General features: G+C 48.4%; 1 protein-coding gene across 1 annotated transcript in view; it reads left to right on the forward strand.

The window, feature by feature from the left end:
- Positions 1-9,228, forward strand: part of LOC311371260 (C-Jun-amino-terminal kinase-interacting protein 1-like) — a gene marked incomplete at its 5' end in the record, with an annotated part of 9,937 nt that extends 709 nt beyond the window's left edge. The window contains 8 exons of the mRNA XM_084489427.1: positions 583-1,818; positions 3,224-3,299; positions 3,985-4,166; positions 4,912-5,015; positions 5,358-5,474; positions 5,875-5,945; positions 6,720-6,818; positions 7,184-9,228. Of these exons, the coding sequence (XP_084345553.1) occupies positions 583-1,818; positions 3,224-3,299; positions 3,985-4,166; positions 4,912-5,015; positions 5,358-5,474; positions 5,875-5,945; positions 6,720-6,818; positions 7,184-7,256 (1,958 nt within the window). The remainder of the gene's footprint in view (positions 1-582; positions 1,819-3,223; positions 3,300-3,984; positions 4,167-4,911; positions 5,016-5,357; positions 5,475-5,874; positions 5,946-6,719; positions 6,819-7,183) is intronic.
- Positions 9,229-15,000: the final 5,772 nt, after the last annotated feature.

Here is a 15,000-nt window from a genome sequence, read left to right on the forward strand (position 1 = left end):
GCTGTAAATACCTTGAAATATACAAAGATGTGCTGAAATGGGGGGATATTCAAGTATAATCAGGGCGCAGATGTCCCCACATCGTGCGCCCCCCTCGTACACATGGCGATGGATTACATCATAGGACAGCATCTGAATATGTTGAGTAATATGGACTTAGCCGTTAATCCTGCGGTGGGTGACCTAATGTCCATGTGCTATCGTCCTCCTTTCTGTGTGCCTCTCCCTGCCCTTCATTCTCGGCGTTTGTTTTGGGTGCCTCTCCGAATCTCCCTCCAACCTCACCATCCTGTTGTCCTGTTTCTTCGTGTGTGTGTGTGCGCGCGCACGCATGTGTGTGTGCTGCCATGTCCACCCCCCCCGCCCGCTTCTGCGTTTGCGTGTGTGTCGCGTGTGTGCGTGTGTGCGTGCGTGTGTACGTGCGCTCGCTGTGCGTCTCCCTGGCCCTGTGCTCTCTGCGGGCGTGTCTCGCCGCCGCGTCCGTGCACGTGCTCCTGGCTTTGCTTGCGTGTCTGCTGCTTCTTGTGCCCCCCGCCCCCCCTCCACCACCCCCACCCCTGCCTCCTGCCCCCCCTCCCCCAGGCGAGGTCAGCCCCCCCCATGAGCACAGCTGCCTGAGTGACGAGGACAAGATGCAGGGCGGCGGCGCCCAGACCAAGGACCGCGGCACCTCCACCGACGCCCCCTGCAGGCACGGCAAGGCCCAGCAGAAGAAGCCCCCGGCGCCGCCCCCGCCGCCGCAGAACTACACCCCCGGACCCCTGCACCCGGCCGGGACGGGCCGGGCGGCCGACGTGGCGGGGGCCCCCCACCGGGAGAGGATCCGCTACCACACGGCGGACGTGCGGCTGGAGCCCACCGAGGAGATCTACCTGACGCCCGTGCAGCGCTCAGCCGACGCCCTGGACCCCCCCGCCGACAAGGAGCGGCCCTTCCTGTCGCAGCAGGCGGAGCAGGTCCGCATGTCCGTCAGCTCCGACACCGAGGGCCCGCCCCCCTACCAGCCCCTCCCGGACCGGACCAACCCCTCCATCCACGAGGAGGACGACCTGGATCGCCACGGCGACCGCAGCGCCCTACGTCACCACGACGAGGAGGAGGAGGAGGAGGAGGACCAGTACGAGGACGACGAGGTGTACATCCCGCCGCCGTCGTACGCCTCCTGCGTGGAGGCCCTGATCACGCCCCCGCCCGGACACACCCCCGCCCCCGCGGGGGCGGAGCCGGGCGGGGCCGGCTGGGGCGCCATGGCGGTGCTGCGGGGGACGGGCGTCGGCGTGGAGTACGTGGATGCCAGCGACGACAACTACGGCACGGGCGAGGACGAGGACGTGGACCGCGTGATGATGGATGGCCGGCGGCGCCGGAGGAGGAAGGGCGGGGAGGCGGGGGAGAAGGGAGGCGGAGCCGGCAGAGGGAAGGCCGCGCCCCCGCCCAGGACTTCCATGAGCTCGGAGGCCAGCGGGCTGTCGTACGACTCGGTCAAGTACACGCTGGTGGTGGACGAGCACGCGCAGCTGGAGCTGGTCAGCCTGCGCCACTGTTACCACGGCTACAGCGACGACAGCGACTCTGCCACCGTCTACGACAACTGCGTGTCCTCGCCCTACGAGTCGGCCCTGGGGGAGTACGGCGAGGAGGAGGAGGAGGAGGAGGAGGGGGAGGAGTGCGAGGAGGGGGTGGCGGCTGGAGGGGGCGAGGGAGGGGCGAGGAGGGAGGCCACTGCCTGCCTCTCGGACGAGTCCACCCCCGACGGCGACCTCCACTTCTCCAAGAAGTTCCTGAACGTCTTCATGAACGGACGCTCTCGCTCCTCCAGTAAGTCGCTGACGCAGCATCACACGGGGGGTTGTGAGTTTGATTCTGCATCGTAGTTCTTTCAGGTCTTTAACCATTGTCATGTCATGTAGGACAATTAGGCACTTTACCTCTTGGTTATTTTCCCACTTTATTCAGTCCATGTGTTCCAATTTGTCCACTGCAAAGTTTTGGGTTCTCATGCTTTCGTGAGGTCAGAGGCCTTAGAGGAGATGCCAAGATAGATATAATATTCTCTAGCTTGAAATCACCCGACCAACTCAGAAACACGTTACATTACACGTACGCATTAGTCTGGAACTCATTTTAGATTTCCAAGCGTCGTTATTAACAGGCGCAGACAAAAATGCCCCTCGATGCAATTTGATAGACCTACAACCGACCAAGCAACAAAATGTGTGACAGATGGGTGGCAGCCATCTTGGTAGTTCATGAAAAAGGCCTCCCATAGGGGCACTCCTCCTCATCATTGTAACAAACCCTCGCTGTGTTAGACAAACGGTTGTGATTGTCCCAACCCGGGTACGGTCATCTGATACCCTACATCCCTATGGAACGTATCCCTGCTGACCATGGGACTACAGACGTACCCACCTGTAGTTCTGTGTGTGAAATGAAAGGCTGCTAGTACATTCCCATCGAGCATAAACACAGGTGCACCTCATTGTGTTGTATATACTGTATGTGTCTGTTCGCTAGTGTAGACGAGATCTGTTAATTACCTCTGCATCGTCAACACCGGGCCGCTGGCACGTTTCCACGGCACCGATCAATAATTAACAGAACGAGGTACACCTGTGTTTACCCCTCAGCGACACCCAATCCGCTGCGTTCCAGAGCCCAGGGTGCAACACACAGTCAGAAAACAGCGAAAGTTGGCTGTTTTATTAATCATTCTGCTAAACCAGCCGAGGAAGCTTCTCCAGGGGCCGAACGTGATACACGGTCATCACTTTCTACTGTTCCCCGTTAAAGGCTGACGAATGGCTTCTCAATCTGTGTGCCAGAATGCAGATAATTGTCCCTCGTTGGGGCGTTGTGTTGATCTGCGATAAGCCTTGGCTGGTTGGATTTTTCGAAGTCACCCCTTGCTAGTACACTACTGCATGCAGACGTGCACAGAAGTACACAACATGCAGAAGTACACGACTGCCTATTGTAAGGCAGCCTGGCAACATGTAGAAGTGTACTAGCAAGGGGTGACTTCGAAAAACAACCTGCAGTAGTGTACTAGAAAGGGATAACTACGAAAAAACAACATGCAGTAGTACACGACTGCATGCTCTTAGGCAGTGTGGTAACTGTAATGTGTAATTCAAAGTGTAATGAAACTAATCTACTAATTTTCCTGCTCCTGCCTCATCCTCTCCCTCCTCTCCCTCCCCTCCCTCCCCTCCCTCCCCAGGTGCGGAGTCCTTCGGTTTGTTTTCCTGTGTGATCAACGGAGAGGAGAGGGACCAGAGTCACAGAGCAGTCTACAGGTGAGCTCCCAGCTCTACAGGAAACGCCCTTAGCATCATCTCTGCTAATCATCACTGAATCTCACTTCAATCCGTTCACGTCCATCCATTTGAGATTGTTGTACAGTTTCCTCTCTCATGCCCCAAATCCGATTCCGACCATCTCCGACCATCTCTGTCTGCATGTTGCCCTGGTAACCGTCACACTCCAGTTGGCCCAGTGGTACTGATGCTGCCGCCATGCCAGTCCTCAGGCTGATGGCTGCGTGGCAGGGAGGCAGTCTGCGGGAGAGGGAATGAACAGCTTCATAGCACGGTTTTAAAAGTAGGGTCTGGTAGTGTAGTGTCTATTGAGTCTATTTTAGTGTACTGTCTATTGTTCTATTTAGTTTGATTCTGTCTTTTGATCATTCATGGTGGAAAATTTGTAAATAAAAATATACTTTGTAGTCAGAATATCAATTATAATTGCCTGGGTGATATATTCCCTAAATTGTTTCGGGATATGAAGCTTGAAATAAACAAGTGAATAATCTAGTTTGAGTCTGATTATCGAACCTACAGGTAATACTATGCATCAATATCAGGTCAGGTGACCCTCTTGCATTCAAAACATGATCCTGCTTCTTGTTTGCCCTTCATGAATAGAATCGACTCGTACTCCCATAACTCTCTCTCTCTCTCTCTCTCTCCCTCTCTCCCCCAGGTTCGTCCCGCGCCACGCTGACGAGCTGGAGCTGGAGGTGGAGGACCCCTTGCTGGTGGAGGTGCAGGCGGAGGACTTCTGGTACGAGGGCTACAACATGCGCACCGGCAGCCGAGGGATCTTCCCCTCCTACTACGCCGTGGAGGTGGCCAAGGAGGAGACCGAGAGCGAGAGCTCCCCAGGTAGAGAGACGCACGCTGGGTACCCTCACGGCGGCGCCGGGCCACCTGGATACTGGGAGTAGTAGTATCATTATTAGTAGTAGTATTAGTATTAGTATTTTAAATTAGTCTCACTCATCAGACTGATCGCTTGTCTGATAGCAGAGGAGCGTGAGTTTTGTGGGAGGGTTTCACACAAACACGGTCAGCACTGATAAAACTGTGCCTCTAAAGGTTTCAAATCAGCACTGTGTGGACTGTGCACTATAGACATATACTTATTAAAATCCACTTGTTATATGATATATAATATGTATGTGATATGTATGTGATATGTAAACCGTCATACGTCATACAACGGCAGGCACGCGGTACACTGAAAAACAGTATTGTCACAGAGCATTTCTAACAAATAACACTCAGATGATGGCTCTTGAATCGTACTTATCTAACACTTTCTAGAGAGGGGCAGGAGGGTGGGTAATAAACAGTAATAACGGCAACAGTGAACAGTTGCCGTAAATCTCACTGGATGAAATTCTAAGAAATAAGACTACAACGTATAAATGAAGACGAGCACTAAGACGATGTCTGGATACACACTTCCCCTTGCAAAGGGAAGCTATTATTTAATTTAGAAAAGCCTCGCATTGTCCCCTGTTGGAGTTATATTCGTTAGTATATATCTCACGTTATTCTAGTAAACTACATTGTGTGTGTTGTGGCGTCGGTGAGCTCATGGCTGGCTGGACTTGTTTGTTTGCAGCGAAGAGCAGCGAATGGGTGGACAGATACCGGATGAAATTCCTGGGCTCAGTCCAAGTGCCGTATCACAAAGGGAACGATGTGCTGTGTGCAGCCATGCAGAAGGTATGGGGCGGGGGCACGCACGCACGCTGTGTGCGCGTGTGTGCGAGCATGCGTGTGTGCGTGTGTGCGTGCGTGCGTGTGTGTGTGTGTGTGTGTGCATGTGTGTGTGTGTGTAGGGGTGTGTGTGTGTTAGAATTTGTGCTGTACAGAGTTTGTGCAGAGTTTGTCTGTCTGTCTGGGTGGTGTTTTTGTGTGTGTGTGTGTGTGTGTGTGTGTGTGTGTGAACGCGTGTCTAGCCAAATATCTTTCTAAAGGTAAATCGTGAAGAAAGTCATTGGTGGAGTTTGTTCTGTGTATGACCTTAACGCTGCATCCCTCGTCCTCTGGTTTGACTGACACCAGATCGCCACCAATAGGAGGATGACCGTTCAGTACAACCCACCCTCATCGTGCATCCTGGAGATCGACGTCAAAGGCATCAAGCTGGTGGTCCAGGATGACTACTATGCTTGTGACCAGGTAACATATCTACAGACCCCTCTCTCTCTCATGAGTGAACCACATACAGAACTGCAATTGAGGGTTGCTTAAATCACAGCCCTCTTCAGTAGCTTCTGACAAAACCCTGTTTATTCTATTGGAACTTCACCCCCATGTGGCAACAACAGGTTACTGCAGATAAAGACGGCAAACAGAATTCCAACTGGAAGTTAATATTTGGCATTTAAATATTAATGGCAGTCACAATGATATTGATCTCTTTTTCATAAGAACTAGGATGAGGGATTTTCTCAATCATTGAAATATAATTATATTTGAATAATTTTCTATTTTGCAGTAAATGCAAGATCATCTACAAGTCCAATGTTTAATAAATCAGCTATTCAGTGTCGCTGACTTCTTTACTTCCTGTTTGCAGAGCCATGAGTGCAGCCACTTTTTCCAGCTGAAGAACGTCTCATTCTGCGGCTTTCATCCGAAAAACAGCAAGTGAGTGAAGCAGAGCCTTTCATCTGAGGCTTTCATCTGCACTCACGCACTCTCTCTTATTGGCTGGGGCTCCTGTGTACCGCAAAGCAAAGGGGGGAATAGGACTCAATAGCATGACTCGGCAGGCCAAAGTCTGGGTAGAAGGATTGGTTTTTACCAGATAATAGGTCGGTACACAGGAAATCAGATCAGATGACGATCAAGGCAAACAATCTAGCAGGGGGAAGGAAAAGGCGTAACGGGTCATTACACAGGTCATCAGTTGCAGATTAGGCAAACAATCTGGCAGGAAGAAGACAAAGCCGTAGTCGGGAGTAAACGGGCAGGAAGAGGCTAGGACGCTTGATACAAAGAACAAAGACCAACTGGCGCAGAGGAAGGGAAATGCTGACTAAATACACTAGGAGCTGAATGTTAATGAGGGACAGGTGAGATGTGAGAGATGCGAGAAACACAAGGATAGGGAGTGAGGTAATCAGTGAAGAGGGTGACATCGTGTTTTGATTCAAGCAACGTTTGTGCGTCTTAAGTAGCCTACCACACAATTGTGTGAGAAAGAATTGAGTTCATACTAACATTCTTAATACAATACCCCTCTTGTTTTCTGTTTCTACATTTTGCTAGGATTTTTCTGTTCTTTTATCACCGACTGTGTGTTGGGTTATTATCTGTGAGCTGGTCTCAAACAGGGTTCTTCTCTCGTCTATGATTGGCCACCAGGTTGAATAGAGTATCAATGGAAGTGATTTGATTGGACGGTTGTGTTCCCTACAGGTATTTTGGCTTCATTACCAAGCACCCGGCCGACCAGAGGTTCGCCTGCCACGTGTTTGTCTCGGAGAACTCCACCAAACCCCTGGCTGAGTCAGTAGGGTGAGTCGACCACCACCTCCCCCCAACCTCCACTCTAGCTAGTTCCACCATGACCTCCTCCAACACCAACACCACCACCATCATCACCACCACCACCACAACCATCATCAGCATCACAAAGTCCATCACCAGCATCACCAACACAAACTCTGACCACCACCACCTCCTCATCCCCCACCGCCAGAATACTGATCCACCTACATCATCACCACCATCACAAATTCCATCACCAGCATCACTACCACAGACTTCAACCTCCAACACCTCAAACCCCACCTCGAGAATTCTGCTCCACCTCCATGACTTCCACCACCACCAGCACCACCACCAATAACAACCTCTCTCTGTGTCTCCTATCTCTGCAGGAAAGCCTTCCAGTTGTACTACAAACAGTTTGTGGAGGTGTCGTGCCCGACAGAGGACATCTATCTAGAGTAGCTGAGCTACGCCTCCCTGTACAGTGCACCATGTGACCCCACGTCCTAAAATAGACCTTTTGCATGAAGGAACAAACACTGAAGCAGAATCGTAACAGTTTACTTTACCGGAAGACATCTCGGAAAGGGGAACAAGAAGCCACGAGGAACAGCGTTTGACAACAAAATCCTTTTAAAAGAAGGAGCAACTATGAAGATATCTGTGTGTGTAAATTGGAATCCATAAGGGGGAGGCCATGCTCGTCCACACAGAATAAAGCACAACCAGCATAGTGCCAGAGTGGTGGCCCTGGTGCTGGTTAGCATCCAGCCCAGCCTCTGTAGGTCAAACAAACCCAGGGGAGTTCACAGGAGAAGACTAGTCTCGTGAGACCAACCCCATATTGCGACTTCACATTCTTTCTCTTTGCAGGTCAGTCTGACCTCCAGTTGAAAGCCTCTTCCAGAAATTACAAAGTGATAGGACGAATCACTGCAAGGGGGAGGGACTTTCAGTTCATGACAACCAAGGAGTGCCACAGACTGCCAAGTAAAAAAATTAAGGCAGGGCCAAAGAGAAGTGTAGCAATCTGAACAGTTTCTTTCTGAAATAGAAGGAAAAGCAACTGACAGATGAGAGGGTTTTTGAGTTCCTTCCTGGATTCTTCAAGGGAGAAGAGAGCAAGAGAAGGCACTCTGATTGGCTGGAGTTTACATATCGCAGGTCCATATAAACCATATTGCAGGTCCATAATTAGAAAGCAACACCTATCCAACCAAGTCCAGGACAATGTCCATTGTGAAAATATGTGGATGGTCTCACTAGGCTGGTGGAGGTCTGCCTTCACGCTGGCTCCCCCTCAGGGGGGTGGTGGGCAGGGAATGGGCTTAAAAGGGGGTTGCGTTCTTGATTGTGGTATTTGGGCGGATAAGCGCAGATGTGCGGTGGTGTGATGTTGTTACTCCTCGAGTAAAAAGGTTGAAGCTTTACGTTGGAAGGAGGAAAAGCAAAAACAAAAGGTCGGTGACGGACAAAAACATGGCAACTAACTCCCTGAGCCTGGCGCCCAGAGTCCCTGTGGACCACAGGGGGGGGGCAGGGGCGTGGCCTGTGGTCCCCAGGGGGTGGGGCTCCAGGCTACGACACAACATGGGAACTAGCACGCCGTGAGACTAGACTTAATAATGATGCCAACAGGTCGTGGACTAATGCCTTTCTGGCAGCTTCTATCAGTCGTATTACGAAGCTGAGCTAATAGACGTACATAATTTGCTTAGTAACAGTAAAGCCTTCCTTCGTCTGTTCCCTCTCTTTTTTGAGTAATTCAGGGAATCTGCGGGGTAAAATCTACTGAAATAATGCTAGTTCTCAGTTTAGTCTATTCGCGGATAATGCTCTCTGGTGTATGATTAATGTTGATTTACACAACCCTCCATCACAGTGTAACACCACAGATGGTGGCGTAGTCAAAGTCTGAACAATTGGTAATGATGTACATGCTGTCAGCGGCGTGGACGTTTGAAGATGATAGCAAATTATAGCGAGTTAGCCTTGAGGTGCTAAAGCGAGAGGGGAGATACCTCTGTCATTGGATTCTTACTATAGTGCCTGTTCATCTTACCATACAAATATCGTGACCTAATGAACATTGTTAAGACTTTTATTACTTTGAATTGTTGAAAGATGAGAAGATTAGGTTAATTTATTATGAAAGGTGAGGTGTGTGTCAGTGTGGATGAACGTTGCGGTACTTTTTTGGTTAATTATAATCACCAGTCGTCAACTAACCTTTTTTTCACAAAATGAAAACTTCAGTTGGTGAGTTCGATACCAGATCTCCCCATTATCAATTCCCTTTATCAAAAGCAAATCAGGCGAGTGTGGAGGAAAAGTACTGTACAGTATTAACGGGGTGTACAGATATGCCATATATAAATACATAATTTAATAACTGTAATTACAAATATGACAATGTATGGATTCAATATGTAGTATGTGGAAGATATCTTATTTTGACATTTTTTTAGGTGTGAATTATTCTTTATTTAAAAACTTTAATGCAGAACTCCTTTGTGTCCTGTTATTTATTTGTTGGTGTTGATGCTCAAACTCACAGACAAAGGCGGACAAACACTTGAACACACATTAAGAGAAAAGGTCATGCCCAAATTTCTTAGTGCATTTTTTTTTTACTGAAATTGACCTGCAGGCCAAACAGCGTTTCTGCACTGATGCTTAAAAGTAATATTCCTCTAGATGGCGCTGTTGTTCATCGAGATGCATGAAGTCGTGTTGTAGCCAATCAGCACCGGGTCTCTCGCCGTAATCTAAAACAAACGCAAACAATGAATCTAAATGTCTCAATCACCAATCAATAATTGTATTCTGGTGAATACTGTGTTATTATGGACTGCGTTTGAATCATAAACCCGGTCGGGTTGCTAAGTCCACTAGACGTCTTACCATCAAATATAGCGACGTGCTCTTTGATCAGGCCGGGATCAAACAGTTGAACCATCTCATCGGTCTCCTCCAGGCTGCTGCTACAAGAGGACACAATTTAAAGTAATTATTAGCATTTATTAATTAAGGTAGGCCTAATTCAAAGGCAATGATGATGAACGTACAGGAGACAGTGACGTGTGTACCTGTACCTGCTTAATAACGGCGCACAAACACAGCCACCAATCACAATACAGATGACGATGAGCGTGGACAGCTGATTGGTAGTCATTCTGAAACGTCCCGCCCTGGGATCAGAATAAATAACGTCAGCCGTTTATGGCGACGACATAAAAATGATTAAATAGCGGCACCAAAGCGCGACCCCTCCCCCCTAAATGTACCGAAACAGACATTGTTGCGCAATAGTAGCATCACAATGAATCAGGGCATGAAAAGGAACACTCAAAAGAACACAATGGACATTAGAACTTCTAATTATTCACCAATGTCGTTCTTACAGCAAATAATCAATGACCGTATTAGGCATCACCATGATAAAACACACAGACAGACAGACAGACAGACAGACAGACACAGACAGACACACACACACACACACACACACACACACACACACACACACACACACACACACACACACACACACACGGCCGAATCCACCACCAAGGTTTAACAGTTTTGTTTTACACATGATATCAAAAGTTTTCAGAAGTTAAATCAAATAAACGTGATTACTTTTTGTTTCTTAACACAATAATTCCCTCATTAAACCACAAAAACACCCATTTTAATGTCCAGTGTGACTTTAGCAGCACCTAGCGGTGAGGTTGCAGATTGCAGCCCACTGAATACCACCCCCTCAGCCCTCCCCTTCCCGCCCCTACGGTGGCCTGTTCTGACCAGTATTGTGTACGGGGCCAGGATTTGCATCCAGCTGCAGCGCCTGAGCCGGGGCCTGCAAGGGACCGTGGTGTGGCAAGGGGCCTGTGGCTTGGCAGGTCTATTTTTTTCGAAGTGAAAATAACAAAGAGTAGAAGACATGATGCACCTGTGAGTATTCAGCGTCTCTATATCTTATTTGTAATACATATTAGTGTTGGATTACATTTCAGGAGCAGATATGTGTTGTGATTCGTTGTTGTTGTTGTTTTTCCATTTATGACCACACGATGGCAGTGTGCCTGTTGGTCCATGGGCCAGCGGGGCTGTTTACGCATTGAGTTTGTGTCAGAATAAGAAGCATTGTGACCATTAGACTGTATTCAATGTTTTCTGCGGGTAATTAAATGGTGAAAGTTCCCTGAGAGTGGTTCCCTGTGGCACTGGCCAAAGGACTAATTCCATATATTCTTGTTTTGATCCTTTCTGTTTATTTCCCCCTACTCCCCACTTCTGTTAAAGTACCTTTTTGAAACGTAGACTTTGTAAACAAGCCGATACTTTCTCTCGATCAATTTCCCAGCCTAGTCCAAGTCCCTCCGAGAACATTATGAACCTCTACTCCAGATTTGTTCTCTCTCTGCCTTTAATAACGATTTGTTTCTTTTGATTTACAATAAAGTTGATTTGTTGTAGAGCAACGTTTCTGAGTTGAGAGGAAAGTTCATTTTATCCTTCTTTCTCTGTGTAGTATATGGTCTGTATGTCTGTCTGTCTCTTTCTATCTTCTATATATCTATCTATATATGGTATGTATGTATGATGCGAGTATCAACAGAAACCTGAGTACCTAGAAATAGCAGCGCCATGTGGACATACGATGTACAACAAGAAAAACCCAAAACAGTTGGTGAATTATGACTGGATGAATAATACATATCCATCCACGCTGAAAGATATGGTATGGGAAGTAAATACAATCTATCTACTGCTATAGAGATTCAGGGCTTCATTAAAACATTCACACACAGAAAAAGAAGAGTAAAAATTCTGACATTAATGGTTAAAGCTACAATCACATTAGGAAAAGGAGATCGATATGTGAAGGAAATTAAACTATCATCTATTTTCTTCTCTGTGGTGCCTGTGGTGAGCGTCTGAGAGATGAGATTTATTGAACTCGAGATTAACCTAAAAGGACATAATGATGCTGTCAGGTGATCAGTAAACAGGAGAGATATCTGTCCTATTAAACAACAAGCTGTATATACTGCGTGTATACTCATGCAGCATGCGGAAGGATTTCAACAGCCGCCAAGCCTCTGAAACGCTCCACTACCTCAAGGGAATTTCTTTAAAAGCAAACTGCAGTCTTGATCCCCCAAAGCTAAAATAAGGCTCCCTTCATGTCAGATTTATTTGATTTGTACAAAGAGAGAGAGAGAGCGAGATGATTACCAACTGATTGTGATGACGGTGTGGATCTGAGGACATCAATGGTGTGATCGTGGATGAAGCTTTTCATCCTCAAGTTCCCCTTCACTGGATGACAGTTTGAGGTCATACCTCCAAAATAGCATTTCTGAAAAAATATGCTTCTATTATGTTTGTACCGTCTACGTGTGGTGTGTTTGTGTATGTGTGGGTGTGTGTGTATGTGTGCGTGCCTGTGTGCATGTATATGCGTGTGTGTGTGTGTGTGTGTGTGTGTGTGTGTGTGTGTGTGTGTGGTTGTGTGTATGTGTGATGGTGTGTGATGGTGTGTGTGTATGTGTGTGTGTGTGTGTGTGTGTGTATGTGTGCCTGCATTGTGCATGTGTGTGTGTCTGTGTGTGTGCTAGTGTGCACGTTTGTGCTTGTGTGCACGTGCTTGTGCGTGTGTGTGTGTGTGTGTGTGTGTGCGTGTGACGAAGAACTTGAGGAAAAAATATTCATCAACATATCAACACGGTGTAAAATGAGTGCCGTTTCAAATTAAAAGCGCATGCCATTCTTTCATCGCAGGCCTTGTGGAATCTCTGAGACGGGAACTTCAGCTGGAATTCTGAAACTCAGAAGACACGACTTTGGCCCTGAGGGTGAGCGCTTCAGGCAGGTGTGGGGCTGGAGGACAGCAGACCTCCCTTGGGGGTGAAATTCCCTGTAAGGTCGATTTAAACTGAATATCAGACAGCATTAGCCACGGAGACGTGGACAGGCTACCATGTAAATATAATAAAACGCTTGAAATGCTAGACAGCTGATGGACATTGTGGGAAGGATTGTGTACCGAGACGAACTGAAACGGCGTCCTAACAAATAATACAACGTCCGTCTCTCCAGTCTACTCTGAACCTTGGCAGTAGGTCGAGCTTGGTAGATCATTTACCACCATCTGGCAAAGGAAGGAACATTCCCCATAGGATTACACTTTAGTGTCTGTCAAGATTTGTACAGTTCAAATAGCACCATTGAACAATGATATCATTTACTAGAAGGCAATACAACATATCATGAAAAATGTCTTCAGTATCGTGTCTGCCATGATGAACTCCAAGTGGTCAATTACACACACATGCAGCAAAGCACTTCACCACTAGAGGGACCCCTTGTTAGCTTTTTGAAACGTGGCTCAGCCTACCCTAAACAGTTCAAAATGTTTACATTCTTTCCATTGAACAAACAATTAAAAGCTAATTATTCTTCCATTATTCCACTCTGAAGCACTTTGAATTCAATAAACATAAAAGTACATACAAGCAACATGTATGACATCACGGGTGCTATTGTGATTTTTAATAACTATGATCCAACAGCGAGGAGCAGTTGTAACAGTCAGTCAGCTATTGTTGTGTCCCTGGCACTCTGTCTTCCAGCGTGCGGAGATGCTGTCCAAACACAATGGGTTCAAAGCCGGGCGGCCAGAGGGAACCTAATACAGTTTAAAAGCACATTCCTGCGGTGCTACTCGCGCTTTATTAATGCAAGGAGGAGGTCCTCATCCACTGTCCTCCTGTCATCCTCTTTGATGTAAACACACACACACAGGGAGAAATGGTTAAGCTTTGTATACATGCTCCCAAGCAGATGTAGTATTGTAAATAGTATACAAATGCACCAGTGGTGAGTGGTGCTTTGTGTGCGTGTGCGTGTGTGTGTGTGTGTGTGTGTGTGTGTGTGTGCGCGCTGTATCACCACACGCTCAGCGGTCACCACTGCACCTCCACATTTCCCCCTCCATAAGAGTCTTCGTGTCGAGAGATGAGGAATCAAACCACTGAACAGACACTGACGACACAGAGGCAGGGAGGGACAGAGAGCCACCAGAGGGCGGGGGGAGAGAGGCACGGAGGAGGACGGGGAGCAGTGGAGGACGTGCCTGGCTCCTCACACCGAGAGGTATCGGCCGTGCTGTCCATCTCACACATTCTTACCTGTCACTTCCCACAATGCCCCATTGTGTTACCGTGGGTCTGACTCGTATCCTCGCTGCAAGCTAGCGGACTTATACATTGTCAAGTTGTGTGTGCTGGCGTGTGTGTGTGTGTGTGTGTGTGTGTGTATGTGTGTACACCTGAACAACGGAGCGCACACACTCTCTCTTTCACACTAACATGCTCACACAGAAAAACACACACAAGGGCACACTCGCACACACACACACACACACACATGTGGGCAAACCGCACACACAGGAGAAGACATTTGGCCTTGAGCCATCCCCATTGTGCGGAGTTATGGGATGTCAGTTTTATTACTGCTTGTAACTGATTCTTTACTGTACTGTGAGGGGTTGTAAACTTCAAAAGCCATGATGAGAGGAAAGGGGGGGGGGGAGGGGGAGGGGGGAGGACGGTGTTGCTTTACTGTTATGCGATGCCACCTGCGGTCAGAAAGGGACACAGAAACTGTACTTCATCTGGTGTATGTGTGCGTGGGTGTGTGGGTGTGTGTTTGCACATGTGTGTGTGTGTGTGTGTGTACACGTGTACGTGTTTGCCTGTGTGAATGCGTTTGTGTGTGTGTACATGTGTGTGTGTGTGTGTGTGTGTGTGTGTGTGTGTCCGTGCGTGTGTGCGTGCGTGTACTTGCATGTGTGTGTGTAAGTGCATGTATGTGTGCATGTTTGTGTGCGTGTGAGAGCAGCATGTGTGTGTACGTGTGCATGTGTGTGTGTGTGTGTGTGTGTGTGTACATGTGTGTGTGTACGTGTGTGTGTGTGTGATCAGCCCAGCGGGCAGCGTGGCGGTGCTGCAGACACGATGTGGCTCGCCACACTTGTCTCCCACCTGTCAGGGCTGACGGGGGCCACAGCCTCTGCATTCCTTGACCTCAGAGGCGGGGGGGCCCCGCGGCGCGCGCCTCATTGTCCTGCGTCGCTGCCTAGCCTCCGCCGCCGGGACAACACCGCGCTGTTCTGCCGCTCCGCGTCAACTTCTGT

This window comes from Micromesistius poutassou (assembly GCF_964030765.1).
Source record: "Micromesistius poutassou genome assembly, contig: SCAFFOLD_4394, whole genome shotgun sequence".
In the NCBI taxonomy this organism is placed as follows: Eukaryota; Metazoa; Chordata; class Actinopteri; order Gadiformes; family Gadidae; genus Micromesistius; species Micromesistius poutassou.